General features: G+C 41.3%; 1 protein-coding gene across 2 annotated transcripts in view; it reads left to right on the top strand.

Annotated features, from left to right (window-relative positions):
* The window catches only part of pkd1b (polycystic kidney disease 1b), an 88303-nt gene that overhangs the window by 6865 nt on the left and 55455 nt on the right, over window positions 1-25983 (top strand). The window contains exons 2-6 of one of the 2 annotated variants that reach the window (XM_041219816.1): window positions 5459-5530; window positions 8058-8129; window positions 9067-9236; window positions 12627-12922; window positions 13942-14323. In XM_041219816.1, coding sequence (XP_041075750.1) covers window positions 5459-5530; window positions 8058-8129; window positions 9067-9236; window positions 12627-12922; window positions 13942-14323 — 992 coding nt within the window. Of the gene's footprint in view, window positions 1-5458; window positions 5531-8057; window positions 8130-9066; window positions 9237-12626; window positions 12923-13941; window positions 14324-21771; window positions 22264-25983 lie in introns of those variants that run through there. The other variant, XM_041219817.1, reaches the window with a different exon arrangement.

Here is a 25983-nt window from a genome sequence, read left to right as displayed (position 1 = left end):
GGCTCCCACCTTCACCCCCAAAAAGCTTTTCATAATCATACAGTAGCCCCTCGCTAAACTGGACATTTTTGTCTGATATAAGGAGGTGTCCCATTTAAAAACAATAAAATAAAATCGCACACACATACGTTTATAGTGCCCAGTGCATTTTAAATGTAAATCGTTGCGCTGAAATAACACTATTGTGTTTTGTGTAGGCTACACATTACATTATGTAAAAATATAAATCTGTACAGTACATGTATACAGTATAGTAATACCTAGCGCACTTTCTTTTTACTTTAGCCTGTAGGCTACCGGTAACACAACATAAATCATTATGCTGCATTGTACATATTGGTGTACAATGTGAATTAAAGATTATTTTAAATTGAAACAATGATTTTAGTGAGTTTTTTTTTTTATTATTATTATTTATAACTTGGCCTGCTTATTAGCCTAGACAATTGGTCCTATGCAGAAGCTCAATGGTTAGTGGCACATGTGTTGCAGTCTATTGCACCCAACACTTTAAGGAAACCAGAAATGTCATAGAAATTAGTTTTCAAGGCTTGCAAGTACACCCTGACTTTAGTGAAAATTAGGTACTTGGGTGTTCGTCTCAAAAATGCATTGAGCACAAATGGCAACGCACGAGAAAAAGTAAACTGGGAAATGCCAGCACCAATTGTGACTGTTTAAAACGTGCTTTCAAAAGTTCTTAACAAATTGATGCGACTGTAAGTGTTAAAATTGCCAGCAGCTTTAGTACATCTCAATACAATATTTGAGAACCCTCATTTGCACTATCTTCACCCTATTTTTGCGAATTTATGCAGGTAGCCCATAATTACATATTCATCTAAGGCTGAACCGCAAAGAATAACTGCTGCTGCAAAGCATTCCCTAAAAAGTCGCTAACAGCATTGCGCATGTTTAATACATTTCACCCAGGACTTCTGACTTGTTTGCAACTGATTTACGATTACTGCGACAGCTGCAACACTTGAGTACTTCTACCCTTTGGTGTAAACAGCCATTTAACTTTTAAAACCCTCACATCCAAAAAAAGTCTTTATTTAGTGTTTTTATATTTTATTTTTGTATTTGTTTTGTTTCAGATTTTACATTGATTTTCACAGTATTGATACTGGAAATGCTAAAACCTTGAAACAATTTACCATTTAAACTTGTTAAACTTTAGCAGTTGTAGTAAATACACTGGCAAGTAGTAGTGCCAGGGTAGCGAGGGATTGTTACACACATCCAGCACTAGCATGATTAATAGTATATTAATACATGTAGTTTTGGGTTGGATTTCTGCTGCTGCTGTGTAAATAAATCGATGGCTCCAATTGGCTGAAGCGTGTAAATAAATAAAAGAATACATAAATATCACCCTGAAATCTTCAATAATATTTTAAACATTGAATCAGTTTCAACAATGGAGAAAACTGTAGGCCATCTTTTTAGGCCAGTGTTTTTATTTGCCAGTGCTGGATTGGTTTCTGCTCTGTTTGCAGCAAACTTCCTGCCTATTGTCTGCTCAGACACAGACATGCTGGGCTTCCTTCAGAAAGCTCTGACCTCCTATAAAAGGGTCCAGTTCAGAACTAACAGGGTGTTTTGTGTTGTTTTTACTGCTGACAAGCTAATTGTGATTTTGGAACATATTAACTAGAAACAAGCGAGCGCTTGTAACTTTTTCTCCAAAAAAGAAGTCTTTTTTTTTTTTTAAAGCATCCCTGTGAGGTGAGCTTATATATAATTGTCATTCAACTGCTCATATCTCATAAACCATCTGCCATGCTGACTTCATATTGTCAGTGTTATGGAAACTCAAGAAAATCAAACTGTACTCTTTCACCTAAAATGGCTGCCATATTGGGGTCATGTGACTTTTTGGTTTTGATAAAGACCTAACTCTTTGAGATATAGACTTCATACTCGGTCCACCATAGGGTGACAAGGTAATCGGTGCCACCCCACCCCTATGCTTATAACTCGATGAAATACATGCTTTGAAGACTACAGGAAATGTCCTCTGGAATGAAATATGTTTTTCACGGAAAAAGTCATTTTTATGCTTTTAATGACTGTTGTGGAGTTATTTGACTATTGAATATTATAAATGAATATTAATCCATCAAAACTGACTTTGAAAAAAACATTCTTTAGATAGTTCATGATGTAAAGCTTTGAGTGTGGATTATATTTTTTGTGGTGAATGTTAGAAAATTCCAATAATAACAATTCAGAAAATACATTCTTAAAGGTGTCCCACATATGCTTTTAAAACTATTTAAGTATTCAAGAAGCTTGTTAACTTACTGTACAGTAAATATGAGCTCTGTAGCAGTAACAAGGCTCTATTCACAAAGCTTTAACTCATGCGTTGTTTGAAGCATGGTTTTTAATGGATAAAATCGAGTTTTATACTACTTAGTGTTCTTTATTCATTAATTAAAGCAGAAATAGTCCACAACAGAGTTGGGGTCAATTCACGTTTAAGTTCCAATTCTTTTTAAAATCAATTCCCAATTCCAGTTACAGTTCCCATTCCTTCGAAGGAATTGGAATTCATATTTTAGAGAAATCATAATTGTTGTGATTGTTCAACTGCTTTCATTTGAAGCCAATTTAATTGATTAACAGGGACTTCAATTGAAGTAATTTGTTTCCACTGTGAGATGCTCATTTGAACAGAATGCTGCAAATTGTACTTGTCAATGTGTTGCAATTGATTAAAAGGGAATTGGAACTGGGAATTGATTTTAAAAAGGAATTGGAAAGCAATGGAAATTTAAAAAAAAAAAAAAAGCAATTGATCCCAACCCTGGTCCAGAACTTTTTAGCAATATTAAACTTGATTTTATTCATAAAAGTAGACTTTGAAGAAAATATTGTTTAAATAACTTGTGACTATGATATAAATGGAGCTCATCGTTTGAAAAAAAAAAAAAAAAAAAACTTCCTTTTTTTCCCTGTTTGTTTGACTTTTGCTTTGCTTTCCTGAGCTATAGCAGAACTTGCGGAAATCTTTGTGGTCAGTGCAGGTGCAATAATATTAGAAGATTGACTTTCTTAAATGTGAGAATTTCAGCAAGAATAAAGTAATTCAATTTCCCAGGAGTTCTGGGAAGGAATGCTGGCTTCAAGTCAGAAGACATTATAATCTTAAAATGACACCGTGTGGTTTGAATATACTATGTTTTGGATGTTTTGAAGAAATTCCAAAACATCATTGATAAAAATTTCCATAAAGTTGACAAAAAATCTGAGACACTCATCCATATGAACTATAAATATATCTGGAATGTATTTAATTATATTGAAGATATTGTTTGAACTGGCCCCTAGAATGTATTCTTCAGACATTATGTACACATATCCAGGATATTAAAGCATTCCTGTGGGGTGCTGTTCACAGAACTGGGGGTGACGAGCACTGGAAGTAAGGGACTATGCACAAATTACAAAGCGGGGTCAGCAAAATGTGTAATATTGAAAATAGGGGAGTGACACATAAGGCTTTCACAGCTTTCGTCTTTGGAGACCTGAATCCCGGACTAAAAAAGGAATGGAGTACAACACTCACCATGTACAGTAAATGGGTTGAATTGACTTGAAATCTTGTTCATCTCAGTGTGCTCAAGAAATTGATCTGAAGTGGCAGAGCAAAGTAGCCTGTTACACGAATCTGTGGAGAGCATCTCCTGAACTCATGTGAAAGCAATTGCTGTAAGAATCCCTCAGAATCATTTCAAACATCCTAAAAAGGTAAGGGGACAGAAGCTAAGAAACTAAAGTTTAAAGATACTTACTCTTTAAAGAACCATTTTCTCTGCAGATAAATGACACATAAAAATGTAATAAGGTCCCATTTATCACCAGCAGTAGGGGGTGAGGAGGGAGGGCAGATTGTTTTCTGAATGCTAAGTAATTAAGCAAGCAAAAGTTGAGGAATGTGCTATAATTAGACACCCACACGGGGAGACTTGGAGCTCATAAGCTAAACCTGCACTAGGAGGGGCGGATCTTCTTTACAGTTTAATGATCCCTGACAGGTGGGCTTATCTGTGGAATGTGCTGGAATATGCTATGAGGCCTCAGGATCAGAGTGCTGGAATCCGCTGTGAGGCCTCATCATCACATAGACCCCCACAGTGCTGGAATCTGCTATCAGGCCTCATCATCACATAGACCCCCACAGTGCTGGAATGCTATCAGGCCTCATCATCACATAGACCCCCACAGTGCTGGAATCCGCTGTGAGGCCTCATCATCACATAGACCCCCACAGTGCTGGAATCTGCTATCAGGCCTCATCATCACATAGACCCCCACAGTGCTGGAATCTGCTATCAGGCCTTACCATCATGCAGACCCTCACAGTGCTGGAATCTGATATCAGGTCTTACCATCATGCAGACCCTCACAGTGCTGGAATCCGATATCATGCATTACCATCACCCTGATTTCACATTTTCTTAAGCAAGTCAGCTTGATGAAGGCCATCTGGCTGAAATGTTGCTCTGTTTTTAACTTTGTTCTTTTTAAATAATAAAGAATGGAAATGTGATCTCTGATCTATATTGTGATGAAATTTGGTATTAACATGATTTATTATGTGTTATTGGGAGGGTGTTCTCTGTCTGTTTCTATGCCACACTTATTTTGAGAACACAAAAAGTTATTGCACATTCTGTCAGTCATTCATTTTAATATACCATGACAATAACACCACATGTGCTTGCCTATTGACAGGTCTTAAATACAACTTACCCAATTTTCATCACACTTACCCAAAATTCACCAACAGCTGGGTCAGATTGTCTCAGTGTGGATTTTAGTGTGAATACATCTTTATTAAGCTGATCCATTTGTACGTATCGTGGCCCTTTTTGTCAATATCACATGATGTCTTTATTTTCCCCTGGCTGGTTTTTACGTTAGCCTGGTTGATTTATTGCCGTATTAAGATATGGAACTGTTTACAAAGGACAAAGGATAATTTTTTATTACAGCATTGAAACATGAAATATAAAAAGGCAATTATGAACAAGCACATTGACTATCACACAATACTTCAAACCGTTGGTAGCGCCCCTTAAAAAAAGTATACCGCAGATAATCTTGCAGTTTTCCCATGCTTTTTTCCCCACAGTTATGCTATGATTTTACCAATATTCTTTACCATTCTTCTCTGGGCTTTACAATGCTTACCTATGCATTAGCATGCTTTCCTGATGCTTTATTACACTTACCCCTTTTATAAGGGGTTCTGTATTACATAATTCTGTTAGGCAATTGCTGCAGGCCAGATCTACAATATTGTATCTGGTTCAAGGAATGATTTCTGGTTAAATAAATGTAGTAGCTAGTCTTCATACAGAACACCTTAACATTGGACAATACATGAGACTGTTGTTTATATATAATATAAAAATTGTCCATACTGTCTTCTCTTTAATTATAGGGATCTGTCCAGGAATAAGATCTCTACTGTGATACCACAGCATTTAGCCGGCTTTAAGGATCTGCGGATATTGTAAGTAGTGTTTCTTTAATTCTCATAACCAACTGCATCTCGTCACTTTATTAGGAACTATAGCATGGAGAAATATAACCGCAAGGCACTGGTATGCGAATAAGTTGTGAACCATGTGATCTGGCACGTTGTAGCCTGCTGTATATAAGCACCAGAGCAGCCAGTTATACCAATAAAAACTCAAGGATCATGCTAAGATCAAGAAATGGATTAACGTTTTAAGCAAGATTAAGGAAGGATATACTGCATGCTTGCAAGAAAGGCTGCAAGAATCACACAAGGAATTTGTAAGATTCAAATTTAGAATGTGACTGCAAGTTATGTGTAAGGCATAAATGAAATCCTCCTCCTTATCTCCTTATCTCATGCATGCATAGTTCTTGCATATTATGGTCTTGCATTTCTTGCTTGATCCTAGCGTAGTCCTTGCTTTTTTCTTGATATAAGCAGTGATGTGTTAGTTGGCACTGAAATGCGCATAAACCTTCAAATAAAAAACTGGGGAAGGTAATTTAAGAGCTCTGAGACACGCCCTGGTTTCTGGCTAGTTCTGTCCTGTGATAATGTTGCTCATGCTAATATAAGATAAGAATAGAGATTTAAAGCCTTGGGTAGCACTTTTTTAAAACGGGGAGGGGGTCAGTGATAAGGTAAGAAAAATTGATTCACCTTGAAATCTCTGAAGGTAAACACATGTTGGCCCACAGATTTAGGTGCCCCTCCAAAAAATGTTTTGCTGACTTTTAGAATGCATTTACTAAGTGTTTATGTTTATTAAATGTCATCATTGTGTTAAATATAAATGTATCAGTAATATTGCAGTACAAATTTTCAATGCTATGTTTCTATAGCCACAAACTGTGCAGTCTCTATTTGGTAGGTTTCATTTTTGATATGCTCATGGGAAAACTTGCATTTTTTAATTTATGTGCTGAGATTTTTATATATTTTTGGGGGCCGGGGTTAAACGTGATGGAAAAAGGGGACTTTAATGTAAGAAGTTTGGAGCCTGCTGGTTTAGAAATGAAATCTTTAAACCTGTGGCTATCACTTGCAGTGTGATGGTATTCTACTAAATCAGATTGATACTGCGTGAGCGGTTTAGAGGAGCACAGCTACTACAGTGCCTGACACACTGTAAAAAAGAGGGGAGGCCCTGCACATTGCCATTCCTTGCTAACTGCTGTTCTAAAAGTGAAGACACATGCCAAACAGTAAAGTGTTTGAAAATAATGCAAGATAATGAAGACATTTGTTCTTAAATGCTGTTAATATAGCATTTTTGACAATCATTAAAATGTATGGCACTACAATCTCCAAGGTCTTCAATCTGTCTATGTCACAATTACATTTTAACATGTATTTAGAGAAGCCCTAGTCCAACTGAGATGAAACTAGGTAAGGACATTGTTTAGTGCAGGATATTGAATGCACTGTAGAGTAGATCATAGTAGTTTAGCCTCTCGTGCTGTGGCTGGAGATAATGTGACTTGCAGCTTGTTTATCAGCCAGCAGCATGCAGTAGCAAGGGAGCTTCACGGACATTGAAAGACATCCACCTGTAGCAAGCAAAGACCAGCTGAAATGACCTAGGACTATAAGCAGATTTCTTTATCTACTGTAGTACCACATCTGCTAAAGCATGTGTCCCTTTAAAAACTGCACTTGAGACCTATATAATGAACGGATACGCATGGCAGAGAAAATTCATGTAGTTATTCTGTTTGCCACAGTCATTTTAGCGATTGTTTCAAAGATATAGGTAGAATGAAAACACTCCCTTCTAGTAAATGAAGAGCTTGCTAAGAGGTCTAAACCCCGCTAACACAGAGCTGCACAGGAAGGCTGCCAACAGACACCTTCATTACATTGTGCCCCCCCCCCATGTAATTGTGATGAGCTTTATAAGGGAGTTATTAGCACTAGATTTAGGAGTATCAGTATCCGGGGATATATGGAGGTGCCTGTCCGTCCATACATAACATACTTCTCTGACATTTTTCTTTGTAAAAATGTACCATGTTAAATGTATAGTAAAACATAGTGAAAGCATTGTAAAGCACACAGAGGTACAGTAAAGCATTTTAGGAACATGGCAAACCATAGCAAAACTGGTAAATGCAGAGTATAAGCATGGGAAAAGCATGAGAAAAGTGCCCAATGTACTGTGGTAAACTGTTGTAAAGGGTACAGTGGATGAAGGTAATCTTTCTCATTATACTGATCTCTCTAATTGTGCATTTACAGACGTGGCAGGAGCTGAAATAGGTGTTTTATATTATAAATTAAGATCTGATGAAACTGTGAGAAATGATGGCTCATAATAAGCGTATTCAATCACAAAACAAAGATTCAGGAAGCACTATAAAAGATAATACAAATGGTTGTTTTGCTAACGTTAGAGTCATACTGTGCGTGCTATGCACGAGATAAAATGTGTTGGAATGTTGACAAATCCAGGATATTGATTGGTTGATGTCTTCTATTTGATTTATAATGACTGTCCTTTCAATTTGACTGTTTTCAGAGATTTAAGCAACAACTTGATTGTCACCTTGGAAGAGAAGACATTTAAAGAGCTGACAAGTCTCCACTCAGTGTAAGAATGTTTAAAAACATAAAATAATACATTGTTATGTAAAGTACATATATTTATAATCGTACAATCGAAAGTAGTTTAAATGAAACGCCAACTGCAGATTTTATCAAATATATTGAAGAACAAATGTATATACTTGTATAGTATTTTTTTTTTTTTTTTTTTTTTACTACTATTCCTATTATATAAATGTGTTACAATCAAATATTAAAGACATATATTATTAAGAAACCAAAGAGCTTGTAATCATTTGTCCATTTGTGATGAAACTTGCTAAGGGTATTATTTTTAACAAGCTATTGATAGAATCAGAATCTGGGGTATATAGAGGCTAATAATTTTACATGTTCTAAGGTGCAAGTAAGTCCACGTCTTAGTCTGTTTGACAAATGTTTCAGCAAAAGGCCTTTTTAAAGTCTGGAGGAGCTGTATTATCAGAAACAGCTCTGCCTGGCTTGTGCTTTGCTGCCTGTTCCAGTGTCTGTAAAGTGAAGTCAAACAAACAGGTTGCTAGGTGCTGAGGGCTGATAAAAGAGCAGTAAAAGAGCCCATTTACCACACAAGTAGCTGGGCCCAGTGCAGCACATAGCAACCGCAGTCTCCATGGCAGCAGGAGCCAGATGGTCAGCTGTGGACTTAGATTCAGCCTGCACTTAACATTGCTTGTGAAGACTGAAAGGCAGTAACATCACCAGCAAACAAAGCATTCTTTTAAAGTGTTTGTGAAAACCACTTGAGTTTGACTGCTTACTCGATCATTGCATGTTTCTTTTTAGGGTGCACATTAGCTTCTGCAGTAATAAGCTAACAGCCTAAGCGTAGTAAAATGGGCACAGGTTATGAACCAGCAAAGGTTTTGTATTTTTGGTTAGTTTTGCGGTGCTGTACTTGTGTGAATTCCTCTCTGGTTATGTTTGGGTACTATCCTCTCTCGTAGAAAGCTTGGCTCCAACAGCTACCTCTGTGACTGTGCACTGTCCTGGCTGAAAGACTGGGTCCAGCAGAACGCAGCTCTGGTGCCAGACAGAGAGGAAATTACCTGCAGCCTGCCCGCCAGCCTCTTCAACACCCCCCTCACTGCACTGGACAGCCCAGCTATCCCCTGCGGTCAGTGTCTCTGGCCAGGCTGGCCAGTCAGATGTGCTTGACTGCTGAAGTGCAGGGAAACGGAGAGAGAAGCATGCATAGCTCAGATATTTTACATGTATTTTATATTTTGCCAAAAATGTTACAAAATTACATCTGTAGGAGAGACAGGTACAGCATTATATAAAATACAGAATCACCAATCAGACATAAGAAATAAAGTAAATGAGCGAATAGTTCAACGCTTTATAAAAAAATGAATGACCTACAATTAGTAGTATTAGAAGAAATAAAATGAGATAATGTACAATACAGAAGGGAAAATAAATAAATAGACTTAATACCACAATGCCTGAAGGTTTAAAAAGAAAGGAGTAGTAGATTGTTACATCATTAATTATGTAATAAATGATATCACAAGCACATTCATACATTTAAATATAAATAAGCGAGTGTAGTTACCATGACATCAAAAGCCTAGAAGTACCTCCACTGTTTGTTTTCAAACACACTTTCCCTTGACAGGTATGTTAAACATAGAGAAACATTGAGAGGATGTAGTAGCATACCTGTGGCATCAATACAGCTCTCAAACAAGTCTTCTCCCAAAATTCAGCTGGTACACCAGAGTGTAACCACTAACCTGTCCTCCTGCAACACTGTCTCCAATGGCAGAAATGCCACATTTGTTCTGCATAGTATATTTATGTATGTATTTATTTGACAGGGACAACATACCATTTTTAATATTTATGACATGTCATAAGTTGCATTGCACCCAGATTTAGCTGTGAGCTCAATTGCCTTGGCAGTCCCTGGACAAACGCAAGAACAGAAAATAATACAAATAAAGTAACATTTACAGATGGGAATAATATCGAGCATCAGATAATTGTATAAAAGAAAATTAGGATTTCGCGGACCTGTTTAAACATTAAATAAACCTAAGTAGACGGTATTTCAGAACAATGTAAAGCCTAACAATAGTGGTACTAGCTTCCTTAATAAAACAGAGTGCTGTCATTTGTTAAAGGCAAGCATGCAGCATCCCCCTGCAGTTGACTTGCCCACACACTGAGACTGCACGTTCTGCATCCACTGAATTGGTTGGAAGTTACAGCAAAGTTTTGCAAAGTTATACAGATGTGGAAATCGATTAGAAACAGCCACAAAAATCGTTTACCCAAGGGCATCTGACATAATTTAATAAAGGCAATGTATGCAGCACGTTCGTTGTCATGTTATTTGTCCCATCCAATAATTTATTTTATTAGTACAGAGTCAAAACAAAGAAAACGTGGCATATTCGGGTCTAAAATTCCAACTGCAAAAAAATAAGCAGCAGGTTGAAGCGAGGTGGCTGCGCTAGATGGTTTTGGTAATGATTTAATTTGCCGGCAGGAATACTTTGTCTGGGCTGACTTTCCAGTTTGGTTTCTGAAAGCTGTTTATTTTACATTTTGTTCAGCAGCCTCTGTAGTAGCCTTTTGTTTAATGTTTGATTCTGAAGGTAAATAGCGCGATCGATTGTATTTTCTCCAGACAAATTAAGATATGCAAAACAATGACCTCAATCTGTATGTACAGTTTCTTTTAGGAAATATCTTGACACGATTAATCATTGAAATATACTTTGCTTTTTTTGCTTTGTCGTCCATTTCTACTGTTTTAGCTCTAAAGTTGAAAACTAGATTTTAGCAACCTAAATCAAAATAATGCACCACTTTGTCCCATCCCCTACTACACAGTACAGTCACAGAAAAGCAGTACACACGCACTAATTGTCTGATTACGTCGTTATCATTTTACTAGTAAACAAGAACGTTAACCGCATTGGAGAATTTTTTTGTAAATGCTATTTGTTTGTTTGTTTTTTGCTTAAGTGCAGTGCACATAGGACGGCGAAGGAATAAAAAAGTGTTATCTACAGAAGGAAGATACGTCGTTTGCGTTGTGCAGTAGTTTATTTAAACGGGGTTTCTTTTTTTCTCTCCTTGTCCGGGTATGCATTGACCCCTAAAAGATGTAAATTTCGCGGTGACCCCTCAATTTCATGTTTTCCTCGAAATCCGTATAGTCACGATTTAGGTAGACCCCTAATTATAAACAATTAAGACACACAACTAATGAAACAATACAACACATAACAACATAGAAACGCCTCACTACAGCCCTAAAACAGTCAGTGTTCTTACACTATCGCCGCACACACTGGCAGGGAAGATGAATCCGTAGCAATACTTAATTGCAGGCAGTAGAAACAGGTGGGTGATGGACACAGGTGAAAATAACAACAACAATCTAGGGCTTGTTGTTCCGTTTTTTTTTTTTTTTTTTTTTTTCAAAAATTAATTTCTTGCTTATTTTAAACTATTTTTTATTTTTATGTATATCGTTTTTTTCTAGGCTTTTGCTTTTTATACACTGTATGAAACTATTATTTTCCAAAATTCTTGAACTTTTTTTCTGTCACAATATGTATAGTAAGTCGACAATACTTCAATTGTACCTTCTTTCCTTTGCTGTGTTCTGCAAAGAAATCCTTATGGTCACAGGAATATTCTTCTGGGGTTTTGTGTGTTTAAGTATTTTTTTTACATTTTGCCACAATTTGCAATTCGGTTTTAAATTCCACGAACGTGTAAATACTCCATACCATAGCTATAAATCTTGCAAGCGAGAACAAGGCTCTGTTTCTAATTGTAATCTTGTTTTAAATCTCGCAATCGTGTTACAATCCTCCAATAGAAACTCAGGAATTTGCTGATACTCTGTAGTTGGGGGTGGGGTTTATGTATTCAGAACGAATAGAAGTCAGGAAGGAGGGTCATTGCCCAACTGCACTGGGGAAAGGTTTTTTTTTTGTTGTAGGTTATTTAATTTTCTTTTTTTTCACAGGGAAAGGGATCAAGTCAAGGTGAATTCAGTAACTATTTCCTGCGTTTTTCCGGTGTTTATTGGGTATACACTGATTAAATTTTTTTTGTATCTGTGTTTTATTGGTTTTTATGGGTTAAAACCGGAAATCAGAAGCCCTAAGTATATCTCACTAATGTGTTTCTAACAACCACCAGGGATAGAATGTGGCAAATAAAATGATACTAAGGGAATCTTAACAAGAAAAAGAGTACAGTACTTAAAATGGCGTCAAAAAACTTGCCAGACCCCTTCATTAATGTTGTGTAATCATTATAAAACACAAAACCAATGAATAAAAAGCATTTACTGTGCTGTGCATTACATTATTTTAACATTGAGTATTTCAGGTTTTTAACAAATTACTAACAGCCAATAAATAAGGAGCACATCTTTCTAGAATGCAATGACACTGCAAGATGAACAAATCGGCTCCTGAGTGGCTCAGCATAGTCTTCCTGTGACTGTTATGAGCCTGTCCCTGTGTCCCTGCAGCTGACAGCTACGTGTCCTGTGTTCAGAGGCCTCAGCAGCAGCAGCAGCATGATGCAGTTTTGCTTTACTCTTCTCTGGACGGGCCTCCTCATACTGCAGCCTCCTGCAATGCGCTGTGTCATCGGCGCACTGAGACCCACTGGAGCCTGGACCCCAAGGAGCGCTGCCTGTGTGGCTCCCTGCCTTCCCCCTCCTCCCCCGGGCCTAGAGCACAGGCCTGCAGGGAGGTGTGCTCCAATGCGGTACGGACCTCCGTATGTGGACGCACTGTCATCCTCAAAGCCTTTCCTGTGCAGGTGAGCGAGACCATGGTACGCACACACTGACACACACTGACACACATACTAACACATACACATACCGACACACTGACACACCGACACACACATTAACACATGCTGACACATACACACACCTATATACACTGACACACACTGACACATACACCAACACACACGCTGACGAGTATTGACCCATACACACACTGACACATACTGACACATATACACACTGTCGCACACACACTGACACGTAGTGACACATACACGCGTTAACACACGCACTGACACACACAGACACCAACACACACACTGACACACTGACATACACACATGCTGACACACAAACACGTTGACACACACTGACACACATAATGACACTCACACACGCACACATTAACACTCACTGATGCACACAGACAAACCTATACACACACTCACACACACACACACACTGACACACACACACACTGTAATAAATAAGAAAGCATAGGAAACTTTTTTTTATGTAGTAGCCGCCAATTCTTTTTTTGTTGTTGTTATTTTCTCCCCAATTTAGTAGTGTCCAGTTGTTTTATTTAGCTCACCTCACCGCTACCACCTCTGCGCTGATTCGGGAGGGGCGAAGACGAACACACGCTGTCCTCCGAAACGTGTGCCGTTAGCCGTCCGCTTTTTTACACACTGCAGACTCGCCATGCAGCCACCTAGAGCTACAGCGTCGAAGGACGGCACAGCCCTGGGCAGCTTATAGGCAAGCCCGCAGGCGCCCGGCCAGACCACAGGGGTCGCTGGTGCACTGTGAGCCGAGGACACCCTGGCCGACCTAACCCTCAAACGTAGGAAACAGCAACATGTAAATTCAGAAAACTTAAATACATTACAGTAACTTACTTACATAGCAACTTTCTAATGTTATGATTTTCTTCCAGAAGTGGTAGTATTACCGGTAGGAAAATTGACTTGTATTCAGTTGTGATGAAAACCTGGTTAGGACTTTAATCCAAGAGAGTGTCAGAATGTTGTCTGTTTTTCAGGTAAACTTGGTGTTACACGCCCTCAGGTATCACAGTGTGTGCCAGCCTGTAGAGCTGAGTGCCAGCACAGCCGTGCCAGGCACTGTGTACCAGTGGGAGTTTGGGGACGGCTCCACACCACACAACTCCAGTGATACACGGACACGCTACAAATATGCCCTGCCAGGGACCTATAGGGTGGGGGTGTGGGCACATACAGGGGCCAGCACGCTGTGGCAGAGCCGCCTCATCACCGTGGTCATGCCAGCCGGCCCGGTGGAGCTGGAGTGCCCCCTGCTGGTGGAACAGAGGCACAGCGTGGAAATCTGGATCAACACCGAGAGAGGGACAGAGATGTCAGCTGTGTGGAGCCTGAGGGACAGCGAGGGCACACAGACCATTGGTAAGCTCCAGGCCATGTTGCTGCACCTGTTTTCATTCATCTGGGCTTCTGAAAAGGCTGATGTTCTGAAGTGTGGTGGTTTGAAAAGTGACCTCTAGTGGGATGCTGGAAGATTCATTTACTTACTCACAATTTCCAAAAGGGAAAAATTACAGCATAACAATTTCCAAGTCCCTTCCCATTCTTCTGTACATGGTTTAGTTTTCACTCTGGAGAAGTCCATTTGACCTTCAAACTGTTTTACTTTATATTGTGTCAACATATTCAGGTTATTAGGTATTATTCTTTTTAAATGATGTAAATCTCTGTTTTGAAAGTGCAGGTCGGTGTCAGTTTCATTGAGTATCTGGAGGCTGAACTGTGCTGAGGTTTAGTAAGTAAAACCTTCCTGATGCTTGTTACATCACACGTTATACGCATTCTGTACTGAGAGGGTATATCGTAGGATGAACTGACTTGAAATCCTTATAGAAGTAAGTGGGGAAGTCCATTCCACTCTATAATTTGCAATGTTTACTGGGCACAGCAGAGGGCAACTGCTGAGCTTTGTATAAAAAAAGCTGCCTACAGGCCACTGTAGTGCACTGACATCAGCACTCTGCCCCCTGCCAGTGCTGGTATCAGGCAGCGTCACTACAGTTCGGTCTCTTTTGCTTTCAGCGCTTGATCGGGAAGGAGCCTAAGTAAGTGTCTTCACAACTTTACTTATTATTAAGCTTTGAGAACGTGGTTTCAAAATGAAGCACTGGGAAGCAGGCGGTTACCCCTTGTCTGGATTATTCATTTTTTTGACCGATTCTCAGCTCCCTGAGCTGCGAGTGCGCCCCGCACATCACTGGGCTCGGTTGATTGTCGCGTCCGTCTGCCAAGTTTATTTTCGGTGTGCCGGCTGGCGCTGCCCCCCTTAGTACTCACTGAGTACTATATTCGAGCAGTTTGCCAGTTTTTTTTCTATCTGCTTACTCTTCAAGTTAGCTCACTGTATATTTATTTGAACATTTACTGCTGTTTCTGTTTTTTGTCTCCCTTTAGGTAGAGCAATAAGAACAACACGAGATTGGTGTTTACTGCGCCCCGGTTCTGCAGCAGCGGCTTCACGTGGGGTTAGCTCTGCTCATCCACACATACTTTATCCAGCGCTGAGATTCCAAAATCTCCTAGCCTGATATAGTAGATTATAGTAGATTACCAACTTTGGTGTTACACCACCTCTGTGCAGCAGTATTGGGCCGCGCTCCGTGGGCCGTGCACTCCCGTGCCTGTACATTTTTTGTGCACTGCTGTACCGGCACCGGGCAGTACGCTCCCGTGCACCCCCCCGTGCCTGTGGTATTGGCACTGACCCGTGCACTTCTGTGAACTCCCGTGTCTGTGCATTTGTTGTGCACTGCCATGATAATGGGGCAGCAGCAGCTCATGCTGTGCGGACTACCAGTCACTGCCCCCACTGTGCCGGCCACAGCTCCTGAAGCTACTATGTCCCTTAGCAGACTGGTCCCTCCACCGGTTCCAGTCATGGACCCAGCTCCTGAGGAGGAGCGGGACTATGATGAGGAAGTCCTCTTCCTGGAGGCTTCCGGGGATGGGGAAGACTTATCTCAGCCCTCAGAGTTCCGCTCTTGCGATTCGCTGAGCGAACTGGACCTGGCTTCGAGGCTCTGATAGAGAGAGCTGCTTGTCGTCTAGGGGTGGAATGGCCACAAGACAAGGAGCTCCAGCGCTCCTAGTTCCCTTTAGCCACACCCATTCGGCACAGGGCCTTGCCTCCCTTCCCCGACTTTGTTCGGGAAGTTCAGTCTACATGGGGGAGCCCTGCTTCAGCACCAGGCTTGCTATGCTCCAAGGAGCAGCTACCGCGGGGTTGGCGGATTTTCCCCCTGTGGACTTAGCCATTGCCGCCCTCGTACGGGCTCCCTGTATTGCTCCGACTAAGGACCTACAATGCCTGAACGGACAATGTAGGACTACTGAAGTCCACCTTAAAAAGGCTTACACTGCTTGTGACCAAGCTACCAGGCTGTGTAATGCCTCCAGTCTGTTGATGATGTATCAGTCGACTCTTATTCAGGAGCTTGGTGACACTGTCACGGTTTAGAAGAAACTGTAGTTACAGCAGATGTCTGAGACACTTACTAGACTGGCACAGTTCACTGCGAGGGCAGAGGGCTGGTGTCTGGCAGCCCTAGTGGTTACCAGATGGCAACTGTGGCTCTCCCAGGCCAGGGTCAAGGAGCAGGACAATTCCTCACTTCTAGATGTGTCTATCACTCCAAGCCACAATTTTGGTCCTGCAGTGGAGGAGATGCTGCAGAGGTATTTTATGACCAGGGAGGCATCCAGATAGTATGTCCAGCTTCTCCTGGGCATAGGGGCCTCCAAGCGGGGCCTGTCGCTTCATCGACTCGTCCGGTGCAGCCTGCTCCTAAACAGCAGCCCCAGCCAGCTCTACTGTCAAGGAGGAGAAGCAATTGGCGGGCCAAGGGGGACGGCAATCGCCGGTGACCTACGGGTCCTGTGACTGCGACCCCCATGAGGCCAAAGGCCCGGAACCCCTGAGGGATCTCTGCAGCCTCAATCCCCCTCCCCCCCCCAGTTACTATACTGGAAACTCAGCACCAACGATTGTTGGGTGCTCTGCGGTCTGGTTACAGCCTTCAATTCCAGTTAAAACTCGAAGTCGTCACTCTTCTTTCAAAGTGGGCCATTCGTGAAGTAGACCCGCCCTCTTGCAGGAAAGGTTTCTATTCAAAATACTTCCTAGTACCCAAGAAGGACGACGGGTTCCATCCTATCTTGGACCTGAGGCTTCTGAGTAAACACCTTCAGGTGTTACTTTTCAAGATGCTCACGCACCGCCAAATCGTTCAGGCAATTCGGCTGGACGACTCATTCACCACTGAGGACTTAAAGGATGTGTATTTTCACATCCCTATCAGGCCAGGGCACTGGAAATATCTCTGCTTCGTGTTCCAGGGCAGGTTTTACGAGTACTGCGTACTCCCCTTTGGCCTGTCCCTTGCTTCCCGCACTTTCTCCAAGTGCATGGACGCCATTCTGGTGCCCTTGCGGGTTCAGGACATTCGACTGATGAACTATCTAGACGACTGGCTCGTCTGTGCTTAGTCACGGGAGCAAGCGTTTGAGCATATGCCGTTGGTCAAGGACCATCTTCATCAGCTCAGTCTCAGGTTGAACCTGCAGAAGTGCCGTCTCACGCTGTCCTAACACTTGTATTTCCTAGGCCTCCATCTGTATTCTGTGTCCATGAAGGCGTCACTGACAACTCCGAGAGTTGCTGCAGTAGAGTCTTGCCTCTCTTTTTTCGGGTTGAGAGAGAGAGTGAGCATGGTGCTGTGTCAGCCCATGCTGGGGTTGATGGCTGCCGCATTGCAGGCCCTTCCCTTGGGCCTACTCAGTCAAAGGCCTTTTCAGGCCTGGTTCAACTCGTTCACACTCCACCCGCAACGAGTCTGGAATGGGTTGGGGACCCATGGAGTGTGGACAGGCCATGGGCCTCAGTCCAGATCAATGTCCTGGAACTCAACGCAGTCGTTCTCGGCCTACGGCATTTTCTTCCGATGATTTGGAACAGATTTATGCTAGTTCTGTCCAACAATACCACAGTGGTGTCGTACATAAACCGACAGGGTGGCTTGAGGTCTCTGAGCCTCCACTGCCTGGCAGTGCAGGTGCTACTGTGGGCGCACTCCAAGCTGACTTCTCTGTGAGCAGTCAACCTGCTGGGTCGGATAAATTATGCAGCGGATCTCCTTTCCAGACAAATAAACAGTAAACAATAAATGATGCTAAGTAATACAGTGGTCTGTATTACTTGAATTGTAATCCCCGGGTTTGTCCTGAAATAATAGTCCCGTTTATTGTAGATCCACACAAAACACAAAACACATACACAAGTCCATTAGTGCATGAATTAGTACTCGTGGTGCAAATACGGTTATTTGTGATACAAGTGAGGTGCTGTTCCGGGTTTGTGCTGGCCCTTGGCGACAGCTCTGGAACTTGTTAACCATCAACTAATAACAAGACACAATTGGAGACAAACAAACAATCATTCACGCTATGGATACACAAAACACAGGCCCTTCCGGGATCTTTTCTCTAACCAAAATGAAGGAACAGATTACATTGCTTCATCCCCTACTTATACCATCACTCATGACCACTTGGTAAACGATTTCTTTTCAAATCCGCGGCTGCCACATCATTTCCCTTCCGGGTCGATGAGTTAGTGTACCAGAGCGCCGTCCCTTTTCTAAATGACAGACTTCCTTTTAATCCTAGCAACGAAGTGTCAGGCCAAGCAATCCGGGGTACTCTGTTCCCGTTACTTAGCACCCTCACAGGTTGGGAGGGAGATTTACCACTAAGAATCATTGTCTTTCTGTCACAGGGACCCTTATATATAATATATACTGTCTGATTGCAGTGGAGCTTCCTGAGATTTCTAATTATTGTAAAAATCAATATTGATTTTTATTACAGAGTATTAAAGTATGGTTGATCAGTGGTCTAGCCTTAGAATGTAACTAAATGAAAGATTTGGGGGGTGGGGGGGGATTTTGTCTCTTTTTTTTCATTTTGCTGTTTGGTCTGTAGTTCGGTCCTGTAGTGTCCTGCAAAGGGCGATAGAGACAGGGATTGCTCTACTCAGGGCTATGTCTTATTTAGTCAGTATTCTGAGACAGCTCAGATAGAATTCTGCATTCTTTAGCACGTTATTGAGTGTGCCAGAATCAAGGGGTATCTGTCACTCTAATGTTTTTCCATAGCATGGCTAGAAGAAACTGGGTAAGAAAATCTGGCGGTGTATGGGAGTGTCTGTGGGTGACAATCAATGTTATATAGTGTAGTCACACTGCTCAAACTGTGCGACATTATGGGTCTTCCAATCAGAGACACCTCCTCCCAGCTTATTAATGTGTTATCAATCACACCACAAAGATTGTACTCAGGAAGCACTATTAAACATAGTGAACATTGTTGTTATTTTGTTAACTTTAGAATAGTGATGTGGAGTGCAGTCAGATAGCTATTTTTGTTGTAAAATGAAGAACACATATCCCACCCAGTCAGTCTGTGTGGAAGGAACATACTTGTGATAGGTGTTGCTTATTAGAATATTAGCCCTATTTTCGAAAGGGATTCGTCCCCCTGTAACACTCCCTTAGTGGACGTATGGAACACCACATCTGTTCTAGAGTGTTACAGGGGGGCTGGTTAATGGTTACTCTTGAAGGTTTGACGTGATTCCCACAGGAGTGCTTCTGAGTTTTAAAAAGTCACTAGGATGTGATGACTGAAATTAGAAAATTATTAATAAAAATTATAAATTATAAAAAATTAATAAATTAGAAGAATACAGTAGGGGTGGTAACTTTGATATTTCATAAAGAAGCACTTTAATAACATGCATGATTTGCACTTAGTCTGAATACAATGCTGTGTTTAGGCAGAAAACTACAATGGTTGTAAAAACTCTAATTGTCTATGTTGTAATCAATGATTACCCCTTGGTAGCATAATTTCACAGGGAAGCAATCAAGCTTGCACTGGCCACACTATGTAATCTATGCTGTGCTCTTGCTGTCCCTGATTTATAGTTCAGGGTGTGTTTTCTAATTGCAGTGAAGAGCAGATTTTTTAAAAACACAGTGTCGAAGATGAAAGGATTAAAGTGAGGGGCTTTTGCTGCTGTGAAACAAACAGAAAATGAGGGAGCATCAGTGTCGTTTGAAGAACAGACTTTAAAAGAAGACAGCACACGAGACCAAGAGATAGGGAGAGCGAGAGAAGAGATGCATCGTGAGGGAGAGAGAGAGAAGAGGCATAGAGAGAGGGAGAGAGAAGAGATGCATAGAGAGAAGAGCTGCATAGAGAGAGGAGAGATGCATCAAGAGAGGGAGAGAAGAGATGCATAGAGAAGGAGGGATAGAGAGAAAAGATGCATAGAGAGGGAGAGAGGAGGCATGAGAGAAGAGATGCATAGGGAGAGGGAGAGAATAGATGCATAGAAAGAGGGTGAGCAAGAGAAGAGATGCATAGGGAGAGGGAGAGAGAAGAGGCATAGAGGGAGAGAAGATGCATAGAGAGAGGCCTCGAAAAAAGAAATGTCAAGCCGATGAAAAATGTTTCAAGGGAAGCAAACAAGAGATGAAAGATAAAAAGAACAAGAGGATTAAGGAGGGAGGACGAGAGAACCTGTAACATCACAAATACATTGATAAAGTGACTGAAGAAAAAGAAATACATTTGGAAAGAATTCTGAGAAAATGCAGAAAGAAGAAACAAACAAACCAAATAAAATCAAGAGAAAGAAAGAATTTCAAGAAAGAGTGGATTCTGAACAAAGTTCAAGAAAAAAGCATATGTGAGAGAGAGTGAAACTAGGCTGTCAGGTTTGATGTTATGTTCTGTATTAGAATCTCACAGCCCCCAGGTCACACAGACAATGGGGGCGTCTCTGGTGCTTAAAGAGCTGGTGTTCAGAGTGTTCAGCATGAGGAAACGTCTAGGACAGAGGAGGACGTCTATCAGAGCAGTGAAGACAGAGGAGTGGAGAGTTACGAGGGGAGTGGGGGGGTGTTCAGAGTGGGGAAACGTCTAGGACAGAGGAGGACATCTATCAAAGCAGAGTGAAGACAGGAGTAGAGCGTTACAAGGGAAGTGGGGGGAACATCTCCAGGACAGAGGAGGATGACTATTCATTGAGCCACAAGAGGACAAAAAGAGAGTGGTTCTCAGAGTTTGAACTTTATTGGAGTCAAGCTGCACTGCACACAGGAGCTATGGAAACAACTGGCGGAGTCGCTGTCATCCTGGCACTTTTTAAACACACCCTTTAAACAGAGCGCGCAGTGATGCACCGGCTAGTCCTTCACTATTTAGACTTGAGATTGGAATCACCAGCCCATCTCCATGTTGACATTGCTCAGCTTCACTGTCCAGTGTGGAATCAGATGTCTAATATCCACAATCAGACGGGACCCTCTGATTTATAGGAGCAGATGGAAACCCAGCACAAGATCAGAAGGACTGAGAGTAATGAGAGCTGAGGTCCTGTTGGGTGTGAATGTATGTGTGGATGCAACAGAAATCGTGATCATATTAAATATTACAGTATCGTGAGGCAAATCTCAGCACTTCAAGAATTCTGAGGAAGGCTTTCTTTAATTAAAATATATACAATACATCTCTACATGTTTTATTAAAGGATTTGATGATTATTAACAGGGAATAACAGTTTATTACAATATCATCTTAATGACACGTTATTATTAAATACTGTAATTACAAGGCTTCTAATAAATGGCTTACATGTTCTTATAGTTACAATAGCGTATTATTATTATGATTATTATTATTATTATTATTAGTAGTAGTAGTAGTAGTATTAAGTGAACTGTATAATATTGTTTATATCATCCTTTATAATGCAGTATCTACATTATTGATTTTTAACATGAACGAAAATGTTTCCAATTGTAATTAGTTATAATGAATAATCAATTGTTAATCATGATTAGCTAATTAATTATTAGCTATTAAACATTATGTGTTAATAATTATTTATATATTTACTAAATCTTTGGACGTTAGAAGCCCATGGCTACTAAGGATTAACCCCGCCTACCATTAAAACTACAAGAATGGCGTTGGATTCTTGCCATAAAATCGACTTTATGAATGACTTGATCAACTAACTGTTACAAGTCACAAGTGGGTCTTTTAAAGTACTGTACACTATAGTTGGATATTTCCTTGTAAAACTTCTCTTATGACCTGTTCCTGTGCTCTGGAAGGCACTATTCCACTGCATGTTTCTTCACATCGGGACTAGCATATTCCCACGCCTGTGGATTTGAAAATGGCAACGTGGCTTCAGCTCTGGATCCTCAGCTTTGTGGTGAATGTCATGTGCGGTAAGGTGGCCCTTCAGCATTTCTAATTATTACAGGAGCTGTTGAAATCGTAATTGCGGTGGAGTCGGTCAGCTCTGTGGGGTACGTAGACAGCAGCTTGTCTGTCATAGTTACATTGTTGCCATGTACTGAATGTTCAGAAGCACTGCTGTGATTAGGATGGGATTTGCTTTCCCTGTTCTTGTTGATCTGCTGATGCGTGAGTTCACACAGTTATATTAATAATGGTTATATCTTAGGAAACATTAGCCTGCATTTTATTCTTATCAACTTCAACTGCATAGACATTTGCTGCAATACATTATTGAAAGTACTGCTATTTACAGGGGTTATAGCCAATCATATTTAAGAAAAACTTCCATTCACCATGTCACCAATGCCATTTTGTATGAAGTGCAAGTGTAGCTGGCTAACTGACAGTGAAGCATGGAAGGCAGGCACTGAGAGCTTTCTGTAGCTGGTACAGTAACCGGATAGCATTATGTAGAATAAGAATACAAGCTTGTGTTTCAAAACTGAACCCTGCAGAGTGAATGGAAGTGAGCACAGAGCATTCTAGTGAAAGTATTGCATTCAATTCTCATTGTTTAACCCTTTCATATGTCATGTGTAGAGTGGCACTTGTTGTAATGTCAACTGCATTGAAAATAAAGCCATGGACATTCAGCCAGTCAGTGATGAGAGCTTTGAAACAAAGTTCAGACCAACAAGATGAACTGAAGAAAAAAAAAAAAAAAACCTTGCTGACATAGGCTTAACTTCTAAGATCCGTATTTGCGCTCAGTGGGAGAACCAAGAAAACTTCTCCAGACAGACAATACAGGGACTTTGATAGACACCGGCTTTGTTTTTTATTATTTTCATTTTAGTTTACCAATTTCATTTCAAGGAGACCTGGTCAACAAAAATGACAAAATAATCACAAACAAATACAAACTATTAAAAAATGTAAAGAAAAACAAAGAAAATGCATATATTGATGATGGAAGAATGTGATCAGGTTATTATAGCTGCTACTTAATCCATAGAAAAACAGAAAAAATATGAAATAACATATTAGTTAGAATATATTATCCTTTAATAATTTGTCTCTCATTGGTTTTTACTGGTAATCACTACCTAAAACCAATTTGTGACGTACTATTGTGTAGTTACTATATCCTGACACACACATCCAGTTATCATATCCATGTATATCACACCTCAGAAACATTACACATTTATAACATCTTATTCTTGACTTGAAGTTTCTCGTTTGGTATAACTTGCACTTTCCAATCTATTCGGCTTATCACTGAAAGTCTTTGGTTTTGTCATAGTTTACCTATCCCTCTCTTGTTTTCTTCTCTTTTGTGGTCTCCCCTGGTAAATTTGCATTAAAAAGGTCACACGTTAAAAGCAGCGATTAAAACTTGGCTGGAGTGTTGAAGCCCCTCCCTGGGTTGGCAAGCAGTTGCTTTCTTTGGGCCAGTCTGTCTGCACTGAGTTTGTTCTTTTTAAAGGTGCAGTGCCACACACAGTTCTAATCATACTTTTAAGAAGACTGTTGCATTTTAAGCTCAAAAGCACTTTTTTTTTAGTTTTTGAATTTTGTGACACAGCAAGCTTTCAGATGATAGCTTTCATTGAACCCCTAGCTCCTTAATAAACAAGTTTTTATCCATTATTTTTATACTTTGGGAAAAGGACTTATTTTGTGATGTTTTCACATTTCTTTTTACTGCGTATGAGTTTAATGGGTGCCAGGGATTGATAAGGCTCTGTGTCCGGTTGCCATAGTGAGGTGATATCGTCTCCATTGGCTCAGGTTTAAGTGCGAGTAGGCCTCAGCTGTCACTAGGCAACCTTTCTGTAACATTGAAAACATCAGCTGCCTTTCTTCTTTTTGGAAAAAGCAATTCTAAGAGAAATAACTTCTCTTTAGGTAAACTTAGTTTCCAACGTCATCTCAGCTTGCTTTTGGAAGTAGTTTTGCGTTGATCTTTTTTCATTTGATCAATTTAGTTTATGTATTTAATCATCAAATGGCTACCCTTAACTCACCCCACTAGAGATTTACATTTATGTAGAAAATAGCACATCCAGTTGAGGTGAAACTTGAGAACTTTTTACCACAAGGTATTGAGAGTGTCAGAATCTGTGCATATAGATGTCTGTCCATCCATATGTCAATGACATTTTCATATGTGTGTAGTGTCTGCAGGGCTTAGTGATCTGTTTTGTCATGCTATTGATGGCTCTAATTTTGAATTGAACGTCGCTGCAGTTTTCTTGGTGGAGATCTATTGTGGCACCAACAATCATGCAAACACAACTTGTTTGAGGAATGAGGACCCTTATGCGCAGATCGTGTGTGTCTGTCCATCCTTACCTCCTGTCTGTCTGTCACACTACATGGTGAACGCCGTAACTGCCATGATTATACACCAATCTTAACTAAACTTTTATCCTGCACTCTATATATATATATATATATATATATATTGTAAGGTACCAGGGAGGGGGTTAAAATCCTTCCCTGCTAAAAACCTTGTGAGAATGCACATTTGGGTGTTATGGGGTTTAATTGTGTAATTGTTTTAATGATTTAGTTAATCCTCGGCACCTGATCGTAATTATAAATTAGACAGGTGCAGGGTATTTGAGAGGCAGCCAGACTGATCGGGGCTGCTGAGTGAAGAGCCCGACTGCATGTGTGTCCAGTCGTATTGAAGAGAGTGCTGAGAGAAGCCCGTTTTGGTGTTTGTCAGGTAAACGGCTTAGCCGTCCTGTGGTTTAGTGAGGAACCAGTCTATGTTTAGTCAGAGCTCCAAGAGGGAGCTAGGCGTTTGTTTTGTTTTCATTTCTGTGTTTATTAAAAAGTGCGCGTCAGCGCCGTAAAAGATCAATTTTTGTGTCCTGGGTCTATCTTAAAGGGGCAACGAACTCCGTGAGTGCGAGGATCGTTTTACTTATGGTACCAGAAGTGTGTGTGGGCGGCCCTATGACCCAGTAAAAATGGAAAGCTTAAAGGAATTGATCGCTATGATCAAAAGAAACACGGCTGCTCAGATTGAGCAGAATAAGAGATGGAGATTGGAACTTGGATTGCCAGAGCCAGAGCCGACGGAGCTGGATCTGCTGCTCCAAAAATGGGAGCAGGCAAGACAAGCCCAGCCGCCGCTCCCAGAGCCCAGAGAAGAGGAGCCGCCGCTCCAGAGAAGGGGAGCCGCCGCTCCCAGAGCCCAGAGAGGAGCCGCCGCTCCCAGAGCCCAGAGAAGAGGAGCCGCCGCTCCCAGAGCCCAGAGAAGAGGAGCCGCCGCTCCCAGAGCCCCGCTCCCAGAGCCCAGAGAGGGAGAAGCGATGAACAAAGAGGAGGAGGTGAGGTGCCCACCTCCATCACCCCAGCGAACCAGTCCGGCACTGCCAGTTGCGGTCCCTTGCCCCTTGCTCCTGGACACCCTGCCGGTCTTCCTAGACCTTCCTGCGCTGGACCTGGAGCCCAGGAGTCTGCAACATTGGCCACAGCTTTTCCCCTGGTTCCCTGCTCCGCTCTTCCCGAGCACCCAGACGTCGCTGGGCTGCTGCCAGACGTCGCTGTTGCTCCCCCTGTTCGCTGCTTCGCTCCCCCTGGGTGATCGGACATCGCTGCGCCGGTCCCCAGTGGAAGATCTCTGTCCACTGCTGCATCCTCCTGTTCCCCGGTCGTCACTTCGGTCGGCCCTGTCATCCCGGTGGGGT

Source organism: Polyodon spathula, chromosome 20 (assembly GCF_017654505.1).
Source record: "Polyodon spathula isolate WHYD16114869_AA chromosome 20, ASM1765450v1, whole genome shotgun sequence".
Classification (NCBI taxonomy): Eukaryota; Metazoa; Chordata; class Actinopteri; order Acipenseriformes; family Polyodontidae; genus Polyodon; species Polyodon spathula.
Note: the sequence above shows the minus strand (reverse complement) of the source record. Positions and strands in the feature narration are given on the sequence as shown.